The 15,675-nt window shown below is 36.4% G+C and overlaps 1 protein-coding gene across 1 annotated transcript; it reads left to right on the forward strand.

Moving 5' to 3' along the window:
- The first annotated feature begins 4,259 nt into the window (after positions 1 to 4,259).
- LOC131524085 (sentrin-specific protease 1-like) lies at positions 4,260 to 14,401 on the forward strand. Its single transcript, XM_058750825.1, has 20 exons — positions 4,260 to 4,405; positions 4,582 to 4,778; positions 6,590 to 6,661; positions 6,767 to 6,996; positions 7,418 to 7,494; positions 7,579 to 7,694; positions 7,856 to 8,014; positions 8,310 to 8,568; positions 10,228 to 10,356; positions 10,433 to 10,552; positions 10,657 to 10,704; positions 10,784 to 10,864; positions 10,976 to 11,056; positions 11,162 to 11,250; positions 11,491 to 11,551; positions 12,630 to 12,680; positions 12,754 to 12,798; positions 12,883 to 12,947; positions 13,069 to 13,213; positions 14,117 to 14,401. Exons 9-20 carry the CDS (start codon positions 10,348 to 10,350, stop codon positions 14,399 to 14,401), a joined length of 1,080 nt encoding a protein of 359 aa, XP_058606808.1. The 5' UTR covers positions 4,260 to 4,405; positions 4,582 to 4,778; positions 6,590 to 6,661; positions 6,767 to 6,996; positions 7,418 to 7,494; positions 7,579 to 7,694; positions 7,856 to 8,014; positions 8,310 to 8,568; positions 10,228 to 10,347.
- The last annotated feature ends 1,274 nt before the right edge of the window (positions 14,402 to 15,675 follow it).

Below are 15,675 nucleotides of genomic sequence, written 5' to 3' on the forward strand. Positions count from 1 at the left end.
TGAGCCACTTTTTCTGAAAAAAAAAGTCAATGATCCCACTTTAGTTTGTGCACCAATTCCCAGTATTAACTAACTATTAACCATGACTTTTGGCTTAAATAAGCTGCTTATTAATAATTAGTAAGGTAGTTATTAAAGGGATAGTTCACCCAAAAATGAAAATTAGCCAAAGATTTACTCACCCTCAGGGCATCATAGGTGTGTCTGACATTCCTCTTTCAGACGAACACATTCAGAGTTATATTCCACATCGTCCTGTCTGTTCCAATCTGTATAATTGCAGTGAATGGTGCCCCTGTTTCTGAATCCGAAAAAAAAGTATCCAACCATTACAAAACTACTCCACACGGCTCCGGGGTGTTAATAAAGGACTTCTGAAGCAAAATTATGTGTTAATTTAAGAAAAATGTTGATTCTTAAAACTTTATAAACTGAAATGTGCAGCTTCCGGTCTCTCAAGCTGGCGTGTTCACGACAAGGCAGTGGAGCGTACGACGTAGTTTTAACTTATTGTATAAAAATAATGGGCATTTTCAAAGTCATTCATTTGTGTCGGTGTACTGCCACTAAAATAATTCAAATAAATCAAACACAAACTCTTGAATTAAATCTGTGATCTGTCTATGTTAACTCTGCCTCAGTCCTTAGACTGTTATTTCATGGGCAAAGTTCATTTGACATAAATTATGATGAAAAGAAAACAATGCTAACAAATTATAATGTAATGTAAAAGAAACAGTGCTGAGGTTCGCTTCGTTTGAAGCAGATACTGAAGCAGTCACGCGGTTTTCAGGCGAACGAAGCTTCAGACGTCATAGATCACGTGCTTTTGGTAAAACGAAGCGCTTCAATGTGAAATGTGGTGTTTTTTTGATACAAGCTTCGGTACTGAACGTAACATAACTACGATTCGCTTCAGAAGTCCTTTATTAACACCCCGGAGCCATGTGGAGTGGTTTTGTAATGGTTGGATTCTTTTTTTTAGGATTCAAAAACAGGGGCACCATTCACTGCAGTTATACAGATTGGAACAGACAGGACAATATGGAATATAACTCTGAATGTGTTCGTCTGAAAGAAGAATGTCAGACACGCCTAGGATGCCTTGAGGGTGAGTAAATCTTTGTTTAGGTATTGGGTCAGGTTAAGGGATCTAGATTATGGTAATGCAGAATAAATCATCAAAATATACTTTATAAGCAGGGGTGCACATAAGTGGTCCGGAGGTCCACTAAGTTCAAAGCGCGCGTTTGCGTACCAACATGGTTGACAGCTGTTAACGCACAATTACCATTTTAGATCGACAAACTGTACTCTGTAAGATTTCTATTCAAACGGAAAGCATAAATCTAGACTACCCGCTGCCATTTTTAAAGCACAATGCAAAACTGTGACATTTTATTCACTGATGCTCTACAATCACCAGCGCTAATCCCGGAAGTGCATATACTTACTTGCCAGCAACCCACAAAAATAAAAGCTTGCTGATTTTAAAGGAGTCCTAATATGCTTTCACTTTTTGAATTTTAGTCAGTGTGTAGTGTGTATGTTTGGGTATAAAAAGATCTACAAAGCTACAAATCTTAAAGTCCACTCCAAAGAGAGATATTTCATTTTTTTTTTTTAAATCCCTTTTCAAGCAGGGGCGATTCTAGGATTTTTTTTTTAATGGGGTGGCACAGGGGGGGCCAAGAACCAGTCAGGGAGGGCCCATGGGAAAAGTCATGTGCCCCAACACAAGTGGGATGACATAAAAATGGAACTGCATATAAAAACCATTGAACAGATAATAATTGTTCTCAACTTCTTTTGTCCAAACAGACTGTGTGTGTGTATTCCCTTTTAATCCCCAAACACACACAAAATTCTGTCTAAAAATAAACAAACCTCTAGCATCAAACAAACCTCATTATGAATGAATGAATGAGGCATTTTTATATAGCGCTTTTAATGTGTATTGCAATACACCCAAAGCGCTTTACAATCATGTGGGGGGGGGGTCTCTCCTCAACCACCACCAGTGTGCAGCATCCACTTGGATGATGCGACGGCAGCCACAGGACAACGGCGCCAGTGCGCTCACCACACACCAGCTACAGGTGGAGAGGAGAGAGAGTCATAGAGCCAATCAAGTGGATGGGGATTATTGGGAAGCCATGATTGACAAGGGCCAGTGGAGGGAATTTGGCCAGGACACCGGGGTTACACCCCTACTCTTTAGTTTACGATGAGTGTCATGGGATTTTTAATGACCACAGAGAGTCAGGACCTCGGTTTAACGTCTCATCCGAAAGACGGTGCTTTTTTTTTTTTTTTTTTTTTTACAGTATAGCGTCCCCGTCACTATACTGGGGCATTAGGACCCACACAGACTGCAGGGTGAGTACCCCCTGCTGGCCTCACTAACACCTCTTCCAACAGCAACCTAGTTTTCCCAGGAGGTCTCCCATCCAGGTACTGACCAGGCTCAGCCCTGCTTAGCTTCCATGGGCAACCGGTCTTGGGCTGCAGGGTGATATGGCTGTGGCCATTAATCATCAATATTACACAAATAGTATATTCTCAACTATCTGATTAAAGACAAAATCATTTAAATGTGAAGCTGTTGTTGGACATTGCCAACGAAAATAAAAAATACAAGACTACCACACAAAAAAGGCGGGCCTTCATCAAACCCGGAACTAATCGAGCCGTTTGTGCCAGGCTGGGGAGAGAGGTATTGTAATAATGTAAATTATGTGAAAACTAATGCGTTTTTCGAACCACCAAGCATGAGAGCATGTTCTAGTACACCCCCAAAACAAAATTAAGACTTTGTAAAAGAGCATAATAAGTTATGAAAGTTCAAATTAAAATAGTAATAATAAAAAATATTAGCATTTTATTTGTTTACTATAAAACAATTGTATTTGTATTTAATACTTTAAAATAAAACAGTATTATCACACTTTATTTTTTAGTTTGTTTTTTATTTAAAAAAAAAACTAAAAGTGCAATAATATTATCACTGTTATTATTGTTTTATAGTTATTTGATGGGTTACACTATCTGCCGTGTGAGGACCAAACCAAATCTCCAGGCTGAAAAACTTACGTGCACCCCTATTTATAAGTATGAATAAACAATATGCTAGTAATATGCATGCTAATGAGCAACTAGTTAATAGTGAGAATTGGTTCCTAAACTAGTGCATTACCATGTCAATGTAAAAAATGTTTTTTAAAATGTCTTTAAAAACACTTCACATCTGAAACCTCTTTGCTTTTTGCTGACATAATTTAAGCTGCACACTGTAAAAAAAAAAAAAAAAAAACTAATTTTACAGAAAATAACCCTACATTTTTTACAGTAGTTTTCTGTTATTTCAAATTACATTCAAAACTTAGTATAATTACAAACAATATCTGTAAATTAACAACTTGACTGTTATTTTAGGTACTATATCATTAAAGACAAATTACAGCATTTTTAATTTTTTATACAGGGAAATTACTGTATTTTTACAGTATTTTTGTGTTATTTTAAATTATGTTCAAAACTCTGTAAAATTACGAACAATATCTGTAAATCAACAACTTGACTGCTATTTTAAGTATTATTCCATTAATGACAAATTACAGTAATTCTCATTTTTATACAAAAACATTATTGGATTATTTATACAGTATTTTTTCAGTTTTCTTAAATTATGTACAAATTTACGTAAAATTACAAAAATAATCTGCAATTTAAAAAAATGTACGTAGTTCATTATATTAAAGGTTTATGTCCATTCTATCAATTTAATGTTTTTTTTTGGAATTTTAAAGTAAATCTTATTGGTTTTATATTTAGGTGTATTTTTACATTCAAACTCTGTAATTTCATATAGAATATAAAATCAGCCTTAAAATCCACAAATCATGTAACCGTGCAATAAAAAATGTAGAAAAAAATAAAAACAATCATTGAGTGTATAAAGTACAGTCTAACGTTATAAGAGGAATGTAACAGACAGATATGTGTAATCACAAGAATTTATTGCAGAAATGTCAAAAAGCAGTACCACAGTACAGTAGTCCAAATGACCATGCGTTGCAGTCGCGGTCCTCTCTGACGGAATATAATAGTTTAGTGCGAGGAGCAGGGCATAATTTAAGTTGTTAAACGCTGAAAATACTCTCCCGATCAACTCCGTGACTGCGCGCGTCACTACTCGATCCGTACCGGAAACACGATTTGTACTGCGCATGCGCGAAATGCTTCCACTTCCTGTCACCGTCAACGTTTTTACGACAGTCTAGCGATATGGATTCTTTTGCGTTTTATATACAGCTTCAAGAATTTCTCTTAAAAGGAGAAATTCCTGACAATTCTGCAAATCGTCGGAAGGTACAACGGGCGTCGGCGAATTTCATCATCAAAGGTAACTATTAGTACCGAAAGATTTAAAATAATAATAATAATAATAATTGTTTTAAAAATATCAAGCTACGTTCACTGTAACTTACTTGTTCAGCTCCCATATCTGGTTATGTAATTTGATCTTTTTACATTGAATTGCTGCTGCTTCTGACTTTTTCTTTTTTCCTATTAAAATAGATGACAGACAATTCTACGTCGGCCCCAGTGGGCAGTACATGCGGCTAGTTGTCCTGTCAGAGGAAGAGAAGAGGTCTGTTCTTACGGAGTGCCACAATAACCCTGGGACTGGAAATCACAGTGGCGTCAGAGGCACTCAAAACAGGGTTATTGCTGGATACTATTGGCCTACAATTATCCAGGATGTGAAAGAATGGGTAATCTACTACAGATGTAGTACTTTACTTTTTTTTCCCCTTTACTTCTGCCAGTTTTTTTTTTTTTCTATACTTAAAAAAAAAAAAAAAAAAAGTCTATTTTTTTACCACCTCTGATTGTTAGATACAGTGGGACAAAAAAGTATTTAGTCAGCCACCAATTGTGCAAGTTCTCCCACTTAAAAAGATGAGAGAGGCCTGTAATTTTCATCATAGGTATACCTCAACTATGAGAGACAAAATGAGAAAAAAAAAAATCCAGAAAATCACATTGTAGGATTTTTAAAGAATTTATTTGCTAATTATGGTGGAAAATAAGTATTTGGTCAATAACAAAATTTCATCTCAATACTTTGCTATATACCCTTTGTTGGCAATGACAGAGGTCAAACGTTTTCTGTAAGTCTTCACACACTGTTGCTGGTATTTTGGCCCATTCCTCCATGCAGATCTCCTCTAGAGCAGTAATGTTTTGGGGCTGTAGCTGGGCAACACGGACTTTCAACTCCCTCCAAAGATTTTCGATGGGGTTGAGATCTGAGACTGGTTAGGCCACCCAGGACCTTGAAATGCTTCACGAAGCCACTCCTTCGCTGTTCGGGCGGTGTGTTTGGGATCATTGTCATGCTGAAAGACCCAGCCACATTTCATCTTCAATGCCCTTGCTGATGGAAGGAGATTTTCACTCAAAATCTCACGATACATGGCCCCATTCATTCTTTCGTTTACACGGATCAGTCGTCCTGGTCCCTTTGCAGAAAAACAGCCCCAAAGCATGATGTTTCCACCCCCATGCTTCACAGTAGGTATGGTGTTCTTTGGATGCAACTCAGCATTCTTTCTCCTCCAAACACCACAAGTTGAGTTTTTACCAAAAAGTTATATTTTGGTTTCATCTGACCATATGACATTCTCCCAATCCTCTTCTGGATCATCCCAATGCTCTCTAGCAAACTTCAGACGGGCCGGACATGTACTGGCTTAAGCAGGGGGACACTTCTGGCACTGCAGGATTTGAGTCCCTGGCGGCGCAGTGTGTTACTGATGGTAGCCTTTGTTACTTTGGTCCCAGCTCTCTGCAGGTCATTCACTAGGTCCCCGTGTGGTTCTGGGATTTTGCTCACAGTTCTTGTGATCATTTTGACCCCACGGGTGAGATCTTGCGTGGAGCCCCAGATCGAGGGAGATTATCAGTGGTCTTGTATGTCTTCCATTTTCTAATAATTGCTCCCGCAGTTGATTTCTTCACACCAAGCTGCTTACCTATTGCAGATTCAGTCTTCCCAGCCTGGTGCAGGTCTACAATTTTGTGTCTGGTGTCATTTGACAGCTCTTTGGTCTTGGCCATGGTGGAGTTTGGAGTTGGATTGTTTGAGGTTGTGGACAGGTGTCTTTTATACTGATAACGAGTTCAAACAGATGCCATTAATACAGGTAACGAGTGGAGGACAGAGGAGCCTCTTAAAGAAGAAGTTACAGGTCTGTGAGAGCCAGAAATCTTGCTTGTTTGTAGGTGACCAAATACTTATTTTACCGAGGAATTTACCAATTAATTCTTTAAAAATCCTACAATGTGATTTTCTGGATTTTTTTTTTCTCATTTTGTCTCTCATAGTTGAGGTATACCTATGATGAAAATGACAGGCCTCTCTCATCTTTTTAAGTGGGAGAACTTGCACAATTGGTGGCTGACTAAATACTTTTTTGCCCCACTGTACCTCCTTGATTTAGAAGTTATATTTATAGTCATCACCAACTTGTATCAAGTGGCTGATTTCTTGACATTTTGTTCAAAAAATGTTGCTTTTTAGGTCAGATCCTGTCACCGCTGCCAGTTGAATGACCCCATCAAGACTGTTGTGCCAGTCTTGCATTCTATTAAGGTACTGCTTACAAGGTTTTAGCAAACTGATGAGACTAACAAACTAGTCTCAACCTTGTGTACAGTTTTACCAGCATTTGGTTGATGCTAATTTTGTGCCATGCAGGTAAAAGAACCTTGGGAGGTGCTTGGTTTGGATTTGATTGGACCACTGCCAGAAACAGCACGCAACAACATGTCCTTACCATGACTGACCTGTACACCAAGTGGGTGATTGCAGAACCTATGAAATCTAAGACAGCAGCTGAGGTGTCTGCAATAATAACCGCAAAGCTGTACTTGTTCGGCATGGTAAGGAAAATCATTACAGACCAAGGGAAGGAGTTCGTCTGCAAGGTGATGTTTTGTAAATGTTTAATTATGTTTTTTTTCCCCCCTACTCTTGTCTCAACATTTCCACCTTATTTTTCCCAAAAGAGCTTGCGCGGCCATTTGTAAATTTAATGTGTCTGATTTCCGGTCTCATCTGCTTCCAGCTATATTTAGCTGTGCAAAACAGCTCGTTTTGCTGCTTGATATTGCAAACTGGTGTGTTTTACCATATTATTTTAATTATGTAAACACTGGTTTGTAGTGCAAACAATTTCACCGTTTACTGCACTGTTATTCTTCTCCTTATTTCCCAATCGTGCTTAATGAAGTGGAAGTCTCGCACAATCACAGAGAACGACTTACTTCCACGTTGAAAAATAAGGTGGATATGTTGTTGTCTACAGTTATTCCAGTCTTGCAAATTTAACTTATGATCCCTCTGCAGCTCAACGACAGCATTTCAGTATGCTGAAAATCAAACATGCCGTCTCCAGTGCTTACCATCCCCAAACCAACGGGCAGGTGACTCTTTTTATACCTGTCTTTTAAGATCTATTGTTGCCTTATGGTTATTCATCAACTTTCTAAATGCATTGATATGTACAGGATGAAAGAACTAATCAGAAAATCAAGCACGCACTCAGGAAGTATTGAATGACAACCACAATGACTGGGACCTCCACCTTCCTGCTGTGGTGTATGGAATCAACACTGCAAAGCAGGTTTTGTCTCACTTATTATATTTATAATATCTATGGTTAGTTGTCAATGGTAAAACTGAATTGGTGAATTTATTTACTATTTAATGTCAAGGATGGAGTTTTTCAAACTTATAGATAAATACAAACTTAATCGTTAATGGGAAGCTTCCTTATGTGATCAGTACTCCACTAGACACAGTCCCTACTTCCTCCTCTTCCATCGACACCCACGTCTGCCAGAGGTCATGAATGCCTGTCCCATGGGAGATGATTTTGAAGTTGCTGACCCAGAAGACGACATCGACACCAGAGTCAATAAGATGAAAGTTCTCAATGAAAAGGTTTGTATTTGAATAATAAAGGTAAATGAAGTAGTGAATTACTATCAGAATTAGACCTAGGCATAGGCTGATCTATGTATTTGTTTGCTGCGATTCTGCTTTATCTCTCTTTAGTTATAAAAGCAGTTGAATCTTCATGTGAAGCCACTGTCCCTCACTCTGTTACATTGTAATGATTAAACCTGGTTCATTATTGTTCTATCTTGGCCTGACTGAGACTCCATTGATCAAGAGACCAGAGAATTCTGTATTTTTAAATGAGTTTTAATTTTGGGTTCTATTCTTTTTTTTGTAGGTTCTTCACAACATAGAGCACAGAGCATGCAACAGAAGTCATTCCAAAATCGCAAGTTTGTGCGAGTATGTTCAGTTCAGGCTGGTGATGATGTTCTGCTCTCACGGGACCCCAAGAAATGACGGACAGGAGACACATTTACAAGTCAGCACCAAGGACCATATACTGTGGCCAGCATCACTTCCAAAGGTGTGGCCACTATCGTCAAAGGGTCAAAGGGTCAGAGGGTCAAGACTGAGGACATACTACAGACTGAAAAGTAAGAATGTTTGATAAACTCTGTATAAAACAGTTTGAAATTAAATGGTAGATTGAGAAATATTATACTAATGGATTATATGTACAGTTACTTCCTGGTTTTAGATAAGCCAGGTCAGTTATTTCCGGTGAACTGTCAAACTCCGCTGTGATATAAGGGGAGTGCCCTTTATTCGGTTTCTCTACATAATTCATTAACAATCTGAAGAGAATTTTTGGTAACACTTTATTTTGATGGTCCCTTTTGAACATTCTGTTGACACTAAGTAATGTTGCAACTACATGTCAACAAACTCTCATAAGAGTATTAGTAGACTGTCTGCTTCATATCTACTAACTCCTTATTGTGTTGGTCTCCCAACAGATATTCTACTGACTATAAGTAACTTTGCAAGAACATGTCAACTTAATCTAACCCTAACCCTACCAGTCAACTAATACACTACTAACACTCTAATGAGAGTTATTAGAAATGTATGTGCAACATTACTTATAGTCAATAGAACGTGTTAAAGGGGCCATCAAAATAAAGTGAAACCAAATTTTTGTTTGTATGAGAGGATCAAACGTTCACGTGTACTGTTTCAGGAATTACAAAAGCAAGTGTAAATAATTACATGAAGTAGTCCGCTAAATTGTTCCGCAAGTCATTACTATGATTGACAGTGATAACTGTAGCGACGGATGGAATAAAACATCTGCAAAGCCGATGTCAAAACAGCATTAAGTGATTCAGAGTAAATTCAGAATAACAAAACTAAAGCTGCAACAAGTCTGTGCTGGCTGAATATATTGAGCAGCTTCTACAGGTAAAGATAAAACTTTAAAAATGTAGTTTTGTAGTATTTAATTTTTATACCATTAATAATGAATTTAATTTGTCGTTAACTAGTTTAGTATTTAAATAAATAATCCTTCTAGGTTATTGGTGTCTTATTTATTTATTTATTTATTTGCTATACTTCAGTACAGTAAAAGTACTAAAAATTTCTTATAATAGTATTTTTTTATTTTATTTTGTTTTATAAATCCAGAAACAAAAAGGAGTTGAAATGGCAACTGAGCTAATGGGTGATCCTCTGCTGCCATCTACTGGTTATAATGCTAATTTCATGTCATTTTCATCTTAAAAGTCTTTGTTTTCCAGGAAACACATTTTTTTGGCACATTTTTTCATGTCGTCATCATCATGATTGAAAAGTGAATCTTTCTCTGCACAGCTAAAGAGTTGAGAAATAATAAAGGCTTTAAAATATCATGTTTAAAACATGTATTCATGACTATGAATGTAAGTTATCAAGTATGAAGAATACCATTACAATGTTGTTTGAGATAACATCACTAGCTAGCCAACGTTTACCAACGGATTACCAGGATCAGCTTATACAATTTTATGTTGTTAAGTGTTATCTTATCTTATCTTACAGCTTCATGTTATTTAATAAGATAGGCAGTCATTATTTACGGTGATTGGAGTTATATTGTTTCTGACAAGAATGAGGCAGGAGAGGTTTCTGTGAGGGTCTCAAGAGTATCTACATATATACCACAACGTCAAATGGCATTTCACTGGAAGTTTTAAGCTGGCTGAACTATATACAGAAGTTCTAAAGAATGCTCCATGCATATAGTCCATTGTCACGTATCTGTATGTCATCAGATGGACCAACTGAGAGGATGTTCCTCCAGGACCACTGCTACTCAACATTCAAATGGCAGGTAGAGCATCCATATGCTTGTTCGGGTTTGATGTGGGAGAAGGACTTGGACCATATTCAAGATGAGTATTGTAAGTATTGTTTATTTAGTGACACTTTGCATATTTAAATGATAACCATTACATCTTAAACGTTCTTTATTTTTAGTTAAAGTATGTGTTGGACAAAAATCGGCCATCGGAAGAACTGATCATAAAGCAAGGCCAAATTTGCCTCACACGAGAAGACTTCTGGAGCCTGGGTTTAAGCCAGTGCATGGACTCCAATGTGCGTATGTTTAGTGTCTTAATTTACTGCACAAAAAATAAAAAATTCCCAGATAACACATGGCAACTTTCACAGGGATGTAATCGTTTTGCAATTCATTTCAGATCGGAAATGCCTGCCTCAAGATTGTGGAAGAAGCTGCACGAAGACATGTACTTTATACTATTATCTTCTTTTAGAAGTATTCATTTGGATGTATGCATGTTTAATAACTTATGTTCTTTCCATAAGGGAAAAAATTTTCACATTGTGGACCTCTATGCTGTTCTCACCTGGAAAGACAAAAATGTGGACCCAGAGCATAGTTTGCCTGTAAGTTTTTTTTGCTATCATGTTCTTATCAACCGAGAGAGTTTTATTGGGAATAGGCACAAAAGTATGTTATTTTTGTGCATGCATATTTTTTTGTCACGATAATATTAGGAAAACGTGAGGTCCAAGGATATCATACTATTTCCAGCTTGGAGCAGGCAGGCGGATGAAGCTGATCACTATCTGCTCTGTGTTGAGTTTCTTTTAATCTTTCTAGTTGTAATATTTCCAAATTCAACAGGAAGGGTTAGTGAGTTCGATTTTCATGGATATTAACAAAATACCCATTGATTGCAGGTTTTGTTTGTAGCTAAGAGGGAGAGAGTTTTTCTTGATTCTCTTCGCCCTGATGGTTTTGGAGATGAGACCTACAGAACCATATTTAGGTTGAGACTAAAGAGAGTTAATTTATTGGCCTTGTTCCAGGCATGTTATTTGGTTACAATTTCCAAAAGGAGTCTTGTTCTCAGGCTTCAATTTTGTATAAGAGTGTTGTTCTCAGGCTTCAAATTCGTATAAGAGCCTTGTTCTCAGGCTTCAAGTTCATCAAAGAGCCTCGTTCTCAGGCTACAGAACTGATCATTCAATTACACATTATGTATTTTGTGTTTTCTTTGGAATGCCAGACACATTGCAACCTTCATTGACCAAGGATCCTGGACTGAAAAAACAGGAAGAGACCTTGAGGTATGTTTAAAATGATGGAGTTGTGTAAAGCTAATTTAAATTTAATATTCTTCTCCCATAAGGGGAAAAAAAAGACACAAAATAGCATTTTATGGTTACTGCCACTAGAAGGGCCTATAGGATCCTATGGAGATTCTTAACTGTGCAAAACAAGTGAAACATATAAACTTAGTCCAATTTGAAGCTCGAATGTGCTTTTTTTTTTTTTTTTAATGCAGTCAGATTTAAAAATAAAAAATATATATTTTGCAAAAAAAATTATTAAAACTGAATTTTAATCTTAACATTCAATTTCATAAATATAAAATATATATTTAAAACTATTAATGCTGTAAACTCATTGGTCTCCACCACAGCACTCAAATTTAAACTCAAATTTCAAAAAAAGTCAAAAAAAGTCAAAATGACAGTGATTACATTTGAATTGATCATTTGGTACAATTCACTTATTGTGTACATGTTTTTACATTGTACTGATATTTTTTAAAAATACCTATATGTAATTACATCTGTAATTAATTTCTGTAATTACATTTATAATTACACTGTTGACCCATTCCTTACACCTTAACCATCCTTAAACCTACCCATACCACTTAACGTGACCCTAACCTACCCGTATCCCACCCCAATAGCAGCAATAGTGCTTTGTAATACAATATGAACACAATAAGTACATTGTACTTATTTTTTGATGTAAGTACATAGTAGTTAAGGCCACCTAATATAAAGTGTGACCAAAAAAGTTTTTTCAGAAACTTCATTCATTCCCATGCGGGTCAAATTGACCCTCAAGGGAAGGATTTGTAGCTTTTTTTTTTTTAATTTTTAATTTTTGTTATTACAACCACAGAAACTCTGCTGTCCACTAATTGTTTTGTGTGCATGTTCCCAATTCAAGTGTGACAAAAGTCATAAAGTCTCATACCATAATGATCAATGCTTGGTTTTAAAAATAAACTAAAATCATTTCTGGCTCGAAATGATCCTAAAAGGATTAGTATATGTATGTATACATGTTTAAACAAGCCAGCAGTTGTTTTTAAAGCTAACTGTGGATGCACATTTCCTTTTCCAGTGTTTTCCTCAACAGTCTACAGGAAATTCCTGTGGCATCTACATGCTGATGGTAAGAATGTTTCATTTGTCAAAGCTGTTAAATAATCAAATCAAAGTCTTACAGTGTTATTTGTATTTCACAGTATGCTCTCAGCACCTGTACATCATGGCCATTAACATTCACAGAGGTAAGCTAGATTTTCACAAAGAATATACCAAACTACTTTTATGTGGATTTTTTGTTTTTATTTTTGTGTTTTGCACTCTTTTAGGAGGAGGTGCCATTGATTCGTCAGTGGTGGTGCATTCAGCTGATGGAGAGGTTTTGTCTTGAAGGGTATGGCAGACTCTACAGTTAAAATTTCAGTATCCTGGCTGTATTAAGTCACTGTTGGCAAAATGATACTAGAAAGGTGTTATACAAATAGAGTGCATATACATTTACATATTTTACAAAGGCATGGACAGAGATTTGCACACTGGACAGAAGCAGCATCCCAACTCCTTCAGGGAACCCTTGAGCCTGTCTTTAGGGTGTCAAACTCCACCACCACCAAACAGACACCCAGCAGAAGAGTTGTGGTTGAAGAGGACACTGATAAGGTAAATTATTTTAGTGGTCATATATCAAGGAGTTGCATGCAAGCTGGATAAATAGTTTAACCCTTAAATGCATGAATGTTTCGTAAATCATTATTACATATTCAGGTCTTTAGTAACCCGGACCTATATATCCAGCATGGATGGATCTCTAACTGCTGCAATAGCAAAAAACTCTCTTGATGTTTTAAGAACAATTACAGAAGAATACAATAAAGCATATTTCGTTACCTTTTGAAATGTATAAGGGTTCAATTTGAGCAGATCATTTTACCATCGCTCATCGTCAGAGCACACTTCCACAGTATATCCAGCATCTGGCTCATATTCACGATCTTAGCCATATTCTCAAAACTATCATTTTCAATGACTTAAAAATCAATATTTTGATCACTGGCAGCTTATTCACCACATCCACCATCAAATGACAGTGACAATTATATTTAATTGTGTACAGTAATTTCTTTGCAGTAAAGCCATTCAAACCAGTTACATTTTTGCTGATGATATTCGTTTGTTTTATGCTTGCTGTAAATTATGAGTGACACGTCACGTCATTGTGTATCAAACAGTGCCACCTCAAGGAATAAAGATGCATTGCACTTATTTAGTCATTGGATATGTAAATATAGCTGAGAAGGAAAAATACACTTACACATTTACATACCTCCGGTCTCTAGCGACCCTATACACTTTTCACAAAATATTAATCAGAAAACAGGCATTCTTGTGTATACATTTTTTTCTTATTATATTGTTTATAATGAATACATTGAGGAATACTATGAAGGAGGGAGAGTGTTGTGAATGATGTCCTGGGTCGCTAAAGATCTGAGGTATGCATCTTAAGGGTTAATTTGTTTGTGCCATTATATAGTTATATTTTATAATACTGTTCTTCACCAGGTGCAACAGCCTACCATTGTGAGAGACCTTCATACAGCTTGGTACTGGGTTCACAATCACAGAGACTTATTTCGTGGAGAGGTGACAGAGCCTGCTTTTCTGCAGATGAACAGTGAAGATCAACAAAATGCATTCAGGAAGGCCCTGGAGAGTGAATTCCCTGAAGCAAAGGATGACTTTTTGTTTATATTTCAATATCAAGATGACATGGAAACATTTTTGTCATACTGTGTTGATACACAAGGCCTGAAGGTCAATGCCATGTTCCTCAATCAGCAATTGTAGTGGAGGGAGGGAGGGAAGGAATGAATAAATAATTTGAAGAAAATTTTTTTTTGTGTGTGTTTCTTAGATGCAGACATTTAAGTATGCTGAAATAAGTAAATCATATCTTTAGAAAATTAAAAAAAATGTAATGTAAAACACTCACTTATATACACCTGTATTACCCAAATAGAGTCTAGCAAATGTAAACTATTTAATTGATTTAATTTGTGCAAATCTAATCGATTAATCAATATAATATAATTGATATATTTTATTTAAAAAAAGTGTGTTTATATCAGGAGAATCACTAAACGACTATTTCCAGTACGGATCGGGTAGTGTCAACAACACCTGAATTATTACATTACATTTTTATTAGTAATAGTATTATGACAACAGTTTTATTAAAACTACCCAAAATTGCCGTAAATTGTTTCGTCGTACTTCAGACATTACTGCGCATTTCCCTTCAGACATTACTGCTCATTTCCGCGCATGCGCAATACAAATCGTGTTTCCGGTACGGATCGAGAATTTTTTTTTTTTTTTTGGTACGGATGCGTTTCTCACGCATCACCGGAAACACGGCATGTCGCAATCTATGACGAAACCGGCGAGAGCCAATGAGCGTTTGATATCGCTGCCGTAAAACTTCTTAACGGCAAATTTTGAATCTGTTACTATAGCTACAGAGGAAGGAGATACATGTCACTTATGAATGGTTTGAATTTGTATCTGTTCCTCACACAAAGCATCACATGGATACCGAATATTTGAATACAAATAAAATACTTTTATGATCATTTTATTTAATGCTAGTGAATGACAGCATATTAATAAATGTATGTGCCCCATGTTAAAACCAAATTAATATTGCATGAGAAGTTAAATGTTTAAATTAAAATGTTTATGTTAAAGATTAAATTTAAACAATACTACATTTCATTAAAATATCTGTAATAAGTTTATTGCAATATTATTCCATCAATGCCACACATGGCCCAGCTCTGGCTGAAAGGGTACATTGCCCACAGGAGGCCAGCTTGAGGCCACATTTGGGCCAAGATCGCTTGCTATGTGGGAAGGACCACACTGTTCATGATGGAACATCACTCTTAGGGCAACCTATACATTGTCTTTACTTTTGAATAACTAAAATACAGATTGTCACTTTCTATGGTGAGAAGTTTGACATTTTCAGTTTACTTGTCTCATATCACAAATGCTATGAAGTCCTACTGCAGTCAGTATATATGCTATTAAATAAAAGTATGTAGACAAATTTTGTAACT

Source organism: Onychostoma macrolepis, chromosome 18 (assembly GCF_012432095.1).
Source record: "Onychostoma macrolepis isolate SWU-2019 chromosome 18, ASM1243209v1, whole genome shotgun sequence".
NCBI classification, from domain to species: Eukaryota; Metazoa; Chordata; class Actinopteri; order Cypriniformes; family Cyprinidae; genus Onychostoma; species Onychostoma macrolepis.